The sequence below is a fragment of the Penaeus vannamei genome, chromosome 4 (genome assembly GCF_042767895.1).
Source record: "Penaeus vannamei isolate JL-2024 chromosome 4, ASM4276789v1, whole genome shotgun sequence".
Taxonomy (NCBI): domain Eukaryota; kingdom Metazoa; phylum Arthropoda; class Malacostraca; order Decapoda; family Penaeidae; genus Penaeus; species Penaeus vannamei.
The window spans coordinates 1,413,307-1,423,306 of NC_091552.1; the positions used below are offsets into that span (position 1 = coordinate 1,413,307).

The 10,000-nt window shown below is 34.6% G+C and overlaps 3 protein-coding genes across 3 annotated transcripts in view; 2 read left to right on the top strand and 1 right to left on the bottom strand.

Annotated features, from left to right (window-relative positions):
* Positions 1 to 798: 798 nt before the first annotated feature.
* On the top strand, positions 799 to 1,658 carry LOC138859140 (cuticle protein 7-like). The gene is made up of 3 exons (XM_070121262.1): positions 799 to 846; positions 993 to 1,079; positions 1,185 to 1,658. Exons 1-3 carry the CDS (start codon positions 799 to 801, stop codon positions 1,656 to 1,658), a joined length of 609 nt encoding a protein of 202 aa, XP_069977363.1.
* Positions 1,659 to 3,623: 1,965 nt separating this feature from the next.
* Positions 3,624 to 5,610, top strand: LOC113822571 (cuticle protein 7-like). Its single transcript, XM_070121263.1, has 3 exons — positions 3,624 to 3,710; positions 4,989 to 5,075; positions 5,176 to 5,610. Exons 1-3 carry the CDS (start codon positions 3,624 to 3,626, stop codon positions 5,575 to 5,577), a joined length of 576 nt encoding a protein of 191 aa, XP_069977364.1. The 3' UTR covers positions 5,578 to 5,610.
* A 3,690-nt stretch (positions 5,611 to 9,300) lies between these two features.
* The window catches only part of LOC113822564 (cuticle protein 7-like), a 725-nt gene continuing 25 nt past the window's right edge, over positions 9,301 to 10,000 (bottom strand). The window contains exons 2-3 of the mRNA XM_027375101.2: positions 9,776 to 9,862; positions 9,301 to 9,670 (exon numbers count right to left, since the gene is read on the bottom strand). Of these exons, the coding sequence (XP_027230902.1) occupies positions 9,329 to 9,670; positions 9,776 to 9,862 (429 nt within the window). The 3' untranslated portion in view covers positions 9,301 to 9,328. The remainder of the gene's footprint in view (positions 9,671 to 9,775; positions 9,863 to 10,000) is intronic.

Here is a 10,000-nt window from a genome sequence, read left to right on the forward strand (position 1 = left end):
GTCCATATATATACATATATGTATATATATGTATATATATATATATACATACATACATACATACATACATACATATATATATATATATATATATATATGTATATATATTTATATATATATATATATATATATATATATATATATATATATATATATGTCTATATATATATATATATATATACACACACACACACACACACACACATGTATGTATATGTGTATGTACCTGTGTGTGTGTTTGTGTGTGTGTGTGTATGTATATACTGATATGTGCATATACATATGTGTATATATATATATATATATATATATATATATATATATATATATATATATATATATATATATATATATATATATATATACATATGCATGTATACATGTATGTATATTTATAATCATAACAAGTCTCTAGTCTGGAAATCGCTACTTAGCCGCAAAAGAAATTCTGGGAATTATAGAAATAAACATGAGATGTTCTTTTAAATCCAGATGCTATGTGGATAGTAAGATAACGGAGTGAGGAATGCAACTGACCTACATTCAACGTATTATTTTGTATGTAACGTCAGTTATAATATTTTTTTATTTTGCAATGCTCTCTGGAGTTTGTTTCCCTTAAATCAACTAATTATATATGTATAGGGCATCTAAATTCAATACAGTGCTAAATATCTTTTAGAGATCCCAGAATTTATGGAAAGGAAGATGATGGACATAATTCAAGGTAAAGGTCGCACGGAAGGAAGGGGCGTGACTACTAGACTCGCGGACTAAGGTATAAAAGGGACTCGCTTGATGACTGGAGCATCACACTTCGTCTCTACCTCCAACATGTTCACTAAGGTGGGATTAGAAACTTTGTTAATTCTCATTCATGATAAGTGATAATCGATACTTTCAGTATGGAAAGTGGTGTCGTGTTCTGAATAAGTATGGCATGTTTATGTGAAGAAAGAAAATAAATCGTAATATATATTACTTCTTTCTAGGCTGTCGTTGCCCTCGCCCTCGTGGCCGTTGCTGCCTCTGCTCCTTCTCAGCCAGCCTATGGTTATGCTCCTCAGCCTGCCTACGAGGTTTGTAAAAACTTGAGAGTTAAATTGATAATATATATTAATTACATTATATATGCGGGTATCTGGTGTGTGTTTTTGTTTTCTAATTCCGACCAACTTTTGCAGACCCCTGCCAAGTACGACTTCAACTACGCCGTGAAGGACGACTACTCCGGAAACGACTTCGGTCACCAGGAGGCCCGTGATGGATATGACACCCAGGGAGCCTACTACGTCCTCCTTCCCGACGGTCGTCTGCAGAAGGTCGCCTACACCGTCAACGGCGACTCCGGCTACGTGGCTGAGGTCAGCTACGAGGGCGAGGCCCAGTACCCCGAGTACAAGCCTGCTCCTTACCATCCTGAACCTGCCTACAAGCCAGCTCCTTACCATCCTGAACCTGCCTACAAGCCAGCTCCTTACCATCCTGAACCTGCCTACAAGCCAGCTCCTTACCATCCTGAACCTGCCTACAAGCCAGCTCCTTACCATCCTGAACCTGCCTACAAGCCAGCTCCTTATCATCCCGCACCTGCCTACAAGCCTACACCTACCTACACACCAGCTCCTACCTACGAGACCACCACAGCCGACGCCTAAATGAACTTTGCTTAAAAATATGATAAATATTTATTAAAAGTTAAATTCTAGTAAAATATATATTTTTTCCCGCGTTAACACAAAGTAAAAAATGTTAGCCAGACTACACATTACTTGACAAATATTGGCACGTTTACATAGTGTTCTACAGTCAATGAGTGCAAACTCGATCATAAACAAATAATAGTTTTTAAAAGGAAATGAAAGAGACATGGTCTAAGAATCGTTTCCTTAATAGAATGGTAATAACAGATGTTCAGCTTAAAATCTATTTCACTTTTTCATGAAAACTAAATGACAGCAACGTATTAATACAACTTCGCCATTGGTGAAAAATATTTTAAAGTAGAAATGAGGTCCTAGTGTGTTACGACAATTATGATTCTCTCTAAATCTGCGCCTTTTACTGCCGTACTGCATAGGGATCATGGGCTCTAGATTTTAAGAGACAGACATACACATACATTGATACTTACTCCAAAATCACTACCAGCGTGTAATTCTAAAATGTATTTCTGCCTATATGCGTATGTAGACACCTCCCCATATATACACGAATGTATGGATGTATCACGTTGGTTAAATTCTCTTATCTTTTATTTCACCATTTTTCTTCTTATGTAATGCAAAATGTGTGGAATCATTGATTTTTTCGCTTTTATAATTTTACACTAAACCTTGTAAAGCCTTGTTCTAGATATTGATGCCTAGTCTCGAAATCAAATCTGAAAAGATATCCTGTTTGTTATGAAATAGATATGTGAATTAAATTAATGAATGGCTTGCTAATTCGGCAATATAATAGTAAGGTCACTTAGAGTACTAACATTTGATATTCAAGATGTCTTTTTTTGAGTGAAATACCAATTTCATTATACACACCCACCCACACACACACACACACACACACACACACACACACACACACACACACACACACACACACACACACACACACACACACACACACACACACACACACACATATATATATATATACATATATATATATATATATATATATATATATATATATATATATATATATATATATATATATATATATATATATATATATATATATATCTATCTATATATGTGAATTTATATTTCTATGGGAATTTATATATTTCCCACATTTATATCTTTATATATGTATATGTATATGTATATATATATATATATATATATATATATATATATATATATATATATATATATATATATATATATATATATATACATATATATGTATGTATATATATATACATATAAATATATATATATATATATATATATATATATATATATATATATATATATATATATACATATATATATATACACATATATATACATAAACTATATGTGTATGTATTTTTATGTATACATATATATGTTTACACATACACATGTATAAATATGTATATATATATATATATATATATATATATATATATATATATATATATATATATATATATATATATATATATATATATACATATATATATATATATATATATATATATATATATATATATATATATATATATATATATATATATATATATATATATATATATGTGTGTGTGTGTGTGTGTGTGTGTGTGTGTGTGTGTGTGTGTGTGTGTGTGTGTGTGTAAATGTGTGTTTGTAAATATATGTATGCATTATGTGTTTATGTGCTTGTTCATACATACATACATACACACACACACACACACACACACACACACACACACACACACACACACACACACACATATATATATATATATATATATATATATATATATATATATATATATATTTAGGTATGTATGTGCCTATCTATTTATAGATCTACACACACACACACACACACACACATATATATATACATGTGTATGTGTGTGTGGTGTTTGTTTGTGTGCGTGTGTATGTTACATTATAAATAGCAAAATACTATTTATGAAAGGAAAGATGGTGGATATAATTCAAAGCAAAATTTGCCTAGCAAGAGGGTTGTCATTAATACAGTACTATGACATTGCATCTAAAAACTTAATGGTATGTGTTTAAAATTGCAAAGCAGAACACCAATCCCACTAAGTTATGGCGGCTGTACATATACACCTCCATACATAGTATGCATTCAGGACATACTTTCCCTTCCTTCCGGTCCGGAAACCGCGACCTTCGCCTTGAAGATATCAATTAAAACGCCTTTGGATCGTCTCATCATGGCGTATAAGTATAGGTGCTAAAATATATAGACGGAAAAATAACTATAGATGGAAAATAATGGAAAAAGTGGTCCCAAGAATATCAATGAAAGCTTACTAAAACTCTTAGACTGATAGTTTCTCTCTCTAGAACAGAGGCGTTATTCGTGGTCGAAAATTCTATCAATTCTTTTGAATATAGCGGACAGATAAACACTTAAATTGACATTCACTCTACAATTATTGTCTGTCTTTATATTTATTATTTATTTATTTATTTTTTAGCACATGTACATACATCCTATGCATACACTTTATTTGTGAGTATATGCATGTACACATACACATATATTACAAATATATATGTAGAGATTTTTCAAATACATACACACAGAAATACACACACACACACACACACACACACACACACACACACACACACACACACACACACACACACACACACACACACACACACACACACATAAATGAACATACATATATACCTTTATATATACACACATATACACTAACACTGTAAGCCGAAGTGAGGAAGGTCTAACAAACACATTGGTATATAACCACAAAAATAAGAGAGTATATTATTAAAGTCATATATCTGTAGTACAGTAACACACCCTAATCAAGTGTAATTTAACTTACCTTATGCATTCAACATTTGTCTTTTTAGTATGTAATATAAGTTTAATATTTTTTTTATTCTAAAATATATGCATATATATTTGGATGTGAATTTCAACATTTGCCGCGATTCAACTAATGAAATATATAGTGTCTATTATAGCGCCATTTAAAAAAAACAAACATAATATACTCATTAATGGAGAGGAAGATGATGGATATAACTCAAGGTAAAGGTCGCACGGAAGGAAGGAAGGAAAGGGGCGTGTCCACTGGACTCGTGGACTTCGATATAAAAGGGACTCGCTCGATGGCCGGAGCATCACTCTTCTACCTCCATCATGTTCACTAAGGTAACAAGTCTTATCAGTCTTGCTTATGAAAAAAAAAGTAATATTTATTTTCATGTTTGTGTCTTGTGCTGTGTTAATCTGCAGAAAAAGAAAATAAATTGTAATCTGATATATTTCTTCTCTTCTAGGCTGTCGTTGCCCTCGCCCTCGTGGCCGTTGCTGCCTCTGCTCCTTCTCAGCCAGCCTATGGCTATGCTCCTCAGCCTGCCTATAAGGTTTGTATTTCTTATTTTCTTTTTCAGAATTGACAATAGTAAGAGTATGACTGAATTCGTAAAGAACTAATATCTTTTTACCGGAAATCTGCCATCGCGTGTTTCTAATTTTTTGTATCCTTTCCAGGTCCCTGCCAAGTACGACTTCAACTATGCCGTGAAGGACGACTACTCCGGCAACGACTTCGGTCACCAGGAGGCCCGTGATGGCTATGACACCCAGGGATCCTACTACGCCCTCCTTCCCGACGGTCGTCTGCAGAAGGTCGCCTACACTGTCAACGGCGACTCCGGCTACGTGGCCGAGGTCAGCTACGAGGGTGAGGCCCAGTACCCTGAGTACAAGCCTGCTCCTTACCATCCTGAACCTGCCTACAAGCCTGCTCCTTACCATCCTGAACCTGCCTACAAGCCAGCTCCTTACCATCCCGCACCTGCCTACAAGCCTGCCCCTACATACGAACCTGCCCCTACCTACGAGACCACCCCAGCCTACGCCTAAATGAACTCTGATTAAGATATTTATTAAACTGAAATTCTAATAACATTGTTCTTTCTTCCTATCAAAACACACGGCTGTCTGTTGATACTATCGGTGCAGCTAATAGGGCTGGAGATAGCACTCGTGATAATAGAAAAAGATAGGTTTTAGAAACAAAGACACTGGCATATGAATTAGTCACCGTCACCCGTCTGTAATATGAACTAATAACTTCAAATGATTGTTTAAATGTCTCAATGTTTTACGAAGTAGGAGCAGTTCCATTGATTTGTATCAAATCGTTGCAACGAATATCTTCCTAATATCAAAATTTATTTTGATTTTGGAAGCGCGAGCCTATTGAATTTCAAAGGCGGAAATGAGCATTGTTCTAATGGAGGCATACATACATGCATTACAAACATGTAAGACATAGCTTTCTCATACATCCGGTCCTCTTTCACCTTGAAGATGTTAACGAAGCTGTCAGTCATCATGGCATCTCACAGGGGGACAAAAGGTCGAACATTTTTCTAATGATCCTTTAGAAAGCCCGATTATTATTATTATTATTATTATTATTATTATTATTATTATTATTATTATTATTATTATTATTATTATCATTATTATTTTCGCGTCGTAAATTCACACTTTTCGGTGTCGGGCAGCATGTGGACCATATGTTCCTTCCGTGGAAAATCGCACACATTTAAAGATATACTTCAAAATTATTATCTACATGCTTTTCAACCTCTCTCTCTCTCTCTCTCTCTCTCTCTCTCTCTCTCTCTCTCTCTCTCTCTCTCTCTCTCTCTCTCTCTCTCTCTCTCTCTGTATATATATATATATATATATATATATATATATATATATATATATATATATATATATATATATATATATATATATATATATATATGTACATATATGCATATATGTGTGTGCGTGTGTGCACATAAGTTTGAATTTACATTGCTTCAGGGATATCCACATGTGTGTTTAATCGCACTTGGTTTATGCCACACTGAAGAATTTCTTTTTACTGTTATCAGAATTGTAAGCAATAATTCATTATGATAATGCTGAAATAATTTTATAATTGAAGAATGGAACACACAAATACGCACACATACACATATGTTTATATGTATATATATTCATATATATGTATACATATGTTTATGTATATATATATATGTACATGTATGTATATGTATATATATGTATACGTATGTATATATATACGTATATGTACGTATGAATGTAGACACACACACACACACATGTATATGCGCGCGCGCGCGCGCGCGCGTGTGTGTGTGCACTTCTGTATGTGTGTGGCTTTACACTTTCAACATCTTGCACTGCAGCTAACAAAGCCTTGGTCTGCAAATTGGTACATGACCGCGAAATTAAGTTCAGATTTTAATGAAGCTCTTGATTTGATGCTTTTTAATGCACGTCATAAGCTGCATTTATAATTAGATGCTATATTGTTACAAAAATAACAAAGATAGTTATGGATAATTCAGGTAACCTTAAAAATATAACTCCTTGTTATTTAGTATTGCAGCGTTATTTTTATTATCTAAAATTCTGAAATCAACTGATTATATATACATATAGTGCCTACACTTTACTGCAATTTTCTCTTAGGAGTATAAGGCCATTTACTGAAAGGTGGATGATTGATATAATTCAAGGTAACGAATAGGGCGTGACTACTCCACTAAAAATGAACTGATAGATGACCAGAGCATCACACTTCATCCGCCTTCATTATTTTTACTATGGTAACAAATATTAATTAAGCAGATTTATGATGAAGGATAGCTTCGCATATATATATATATATATATATATATATATATATATATATATATATATATATATATATATATATATATATATATATATATATATATATATATATATATATATATATATATATATGACTGCCAAGTCAGTATGCATAAATAGGAAAGGATCCCAACACAATATATTGCTTCCTTATAGGCTGTCTTTGCCCTCGGCCTTGAGGCTGTTGCTGCCTCTGTTCCTTCTCAGCCAGCATATGATTTGCAACATTTTGGAAATTAGACACAATGGTAACGGCAATAACACCATGCAAAATATTTATATATTATGGCGGAAATTCCGGTACAGGAGTAAAATCATACCATGTAATCTTTCAGGGTCCCTGTTAAATACGACTCCAACTTCGCCGTGAAGGATGACTACTCTGGCTACGACTTCGATCAGGAGACTCTGGATACAAGGCCGAGGTCATCTACGAGGGTGATGCCGAGTACCCCATGTATAAGTCTGCCAGCAAGCCTGCTCATTTTTGCGTGACAACACCAGCTTACGCCGAAATGAAATCTTGAATATATTTTTCATTGAAATTTACTAAAGTGATGTTCTTGTAACACTCATTTGTTTCCCTATGAACATAAGTAATAACATAAATGTATATACGTCTAAATAGTAGTTGACATCTCATTGATAACATTGGGTATATATAAATCATCATATAACTCTAAACCATTATGTTCATTCGTACATGAACTTACCTTTGCCTCCCAGAAGATAGTTCAAACATTCAAAGTTAAAATCCGTTTCATTTCCTTGCAGACCGTGTTACATCTTACGACAAATGCAAAAGAATAAAATACAAAGAAGCAAAAAATTATCTAGTTTTAAATAACAAGATTAGATAAGTATATCAAGAGGGGCATATTTTCATATATGTATGCATATACATTACATTGTGAGGATCTTGTTTATCGCTTGGGACTCCCCTGTTCCCCTTGCAAGACATTTTTACTGACAGTGACACCCTTGCATGGTGTGCCCTTAATTATGACTGGATTCGTATATGAATAAACGATTTCCCTATCCTTCTGGGGCAGACACCGTGATCTTTGCCTTGAAGATGTTAAACACAGCAATCTCCAGCCATTAAGAAAAGAAAAGAAAGAAAAGAAAACATGAAAAGAAAACTTTGAACAATTCCGACCACCAGCAAGCAAGTCGCGTGATCGTATTTTTCTTTGAACATTTTTTTTTTTCGTTTAGGACCTGGAACATTTGTACAAAATTAGAATGCAAAAACTAATTTTCATTCGTAAGACATCAATACTTTATGCACGTAGTAAATCTACTATCATTAATTTCATTTAAATGTTACAAACTTGACGTAGACTGAGAAATAGAACCATAAACAGGAAGAGAAGCAGATACAGCCAGAAGGAAGAGGGCCATGTAACAAAGATTGCGGTGTCTGCACTGGAAGGAAAGGAAAGGCTTGCTTTATATATGTATTTATGCATATATATATATGCATAATGACAACCGTGGCTTGGTGTGGCAGTGCTTCTACGTAACTGATGTCATGTAATAATCCATTCTTCATGGGCAGTTCCTTTAAAGGCAACCTTGTGTGTATGCCATTCACCAGTATCCCAAGTATAAGTGAGACAAATAGTTATTGTAGTTGACATTAACCATTCTGGAGTTTCATATCGGAGGCGGTGTGTTAGTCTGCTTTTTAAGTATGTCCAATGCTTTTTTTCTTTAATGCTTCTAAAACTATTTTTCTATATGATTAAGAATTTCTAATGGAGATATATGGTACTACGTAGAAAATATTCACAGGTTTTATAGACATGGGTATTGTGTTAAAAGTACCAGTTCTTTTTATGTTAAGGGAATAAAACATACGTTAATACAATTTCAGTTTAATAAATAGCATTCAATTTAAGTCCGTTTAAGCGTAGGCTGGGGTGGTCTCGTAGGTAGGAGCAGGCTCGTAGGTAGGGGCGGGCTTGTAGGCAGGTGCGGGATGGTAAGGAGCTGGCTTGTAGGCAGGTTCAGGATGGTAAGGAGCTGGCTTGTACTCGGGGTACTGGGCCTCACCCTCGTAGCTGACCTCGGCCACGTAACCGGAGTCGCCGTTGACAGTGTAGGCGACCTTCTGCAGACGACCGTCGGGAAGGAGGACGTAGTAGGATCCCTGGGTGTCATAGCCATCACGGGCCTCCTGGTGACCGAAGTCGTTGCCGGAGTAGTCGTCCTTCACGGCGTAGTTGAAGTCGTACTTGGCAGGGACCTGGAAAAGTTACACAAAAATAGAATCCCATCATACCAAATATATCAGTACTTTACAAATACAGTAATATTGTTATTCCATTCACATATTCAAAATCTTACAAACCTCGTAGGTAGGCTGAGGAGCATAACCATAGCCTGGTTGAGAAGGAGCAGAGGCAGCAACGGCCACGAGGGCGAGGGCAACGATAGTCTAGAGTAAAGTAACATATCAAATTAGTTCCTTTCCTTTATAGGTAGATCAGCATATGCAATTCTGTAGAATAAGGTACAGTTGTTTCTTACAGAAAGATATCTCTTATCATAATTCTTAAGTAACTAGACATGGAAA

Excerpts from the sequence above, each read along its gene's own strand:
- LOC138859140 (XM_070121262.1), top strand. The coding sequence starts at position 799 with ATGACTGGAGCATCACACTTCGTCTCTACCTCCAACATGTTCACTAAG. Across the intron at positions 847-992 it reads CCTCCAACATGTTCACTAAG|GCTGTCGTTGCCCTCGCCCT; the intron begins GTGGGATTAGAA and ends ACTTCTTTCTAG. Across the intron at positions 1,080-1,184 it reads CTCCTCAGCCTGCCTACGAG|ACCCCTGCCAAGTACGACTT; the intron begins GTTTGTAAAAAC and ends CAACTTTTGCAG.
- LOC113822571 (XM_070121263.1), top strand. The coding sequence starts at position 3,624 with ATGGTGGATATAATTCAAAGCAAAATTTGCCTAGCAAGAGGGTTGTCA. Across the intron at positions 3,711-4,988 it reads TTGCATCTAAAAACTTAATG|GCTGTCGTTGCCCTCGCCCT; the intron begins GTATGTGTTTAA and ends CTTCTCTTCTAG. Across the intron at positions 5,076-5,175 it reads CTCCTCAGCCTGCCTATAAG|GTTTCTAATTTTTTGTATCC; the intron begins GTTTGTATTTCT and ends CTGCCATCGCGT.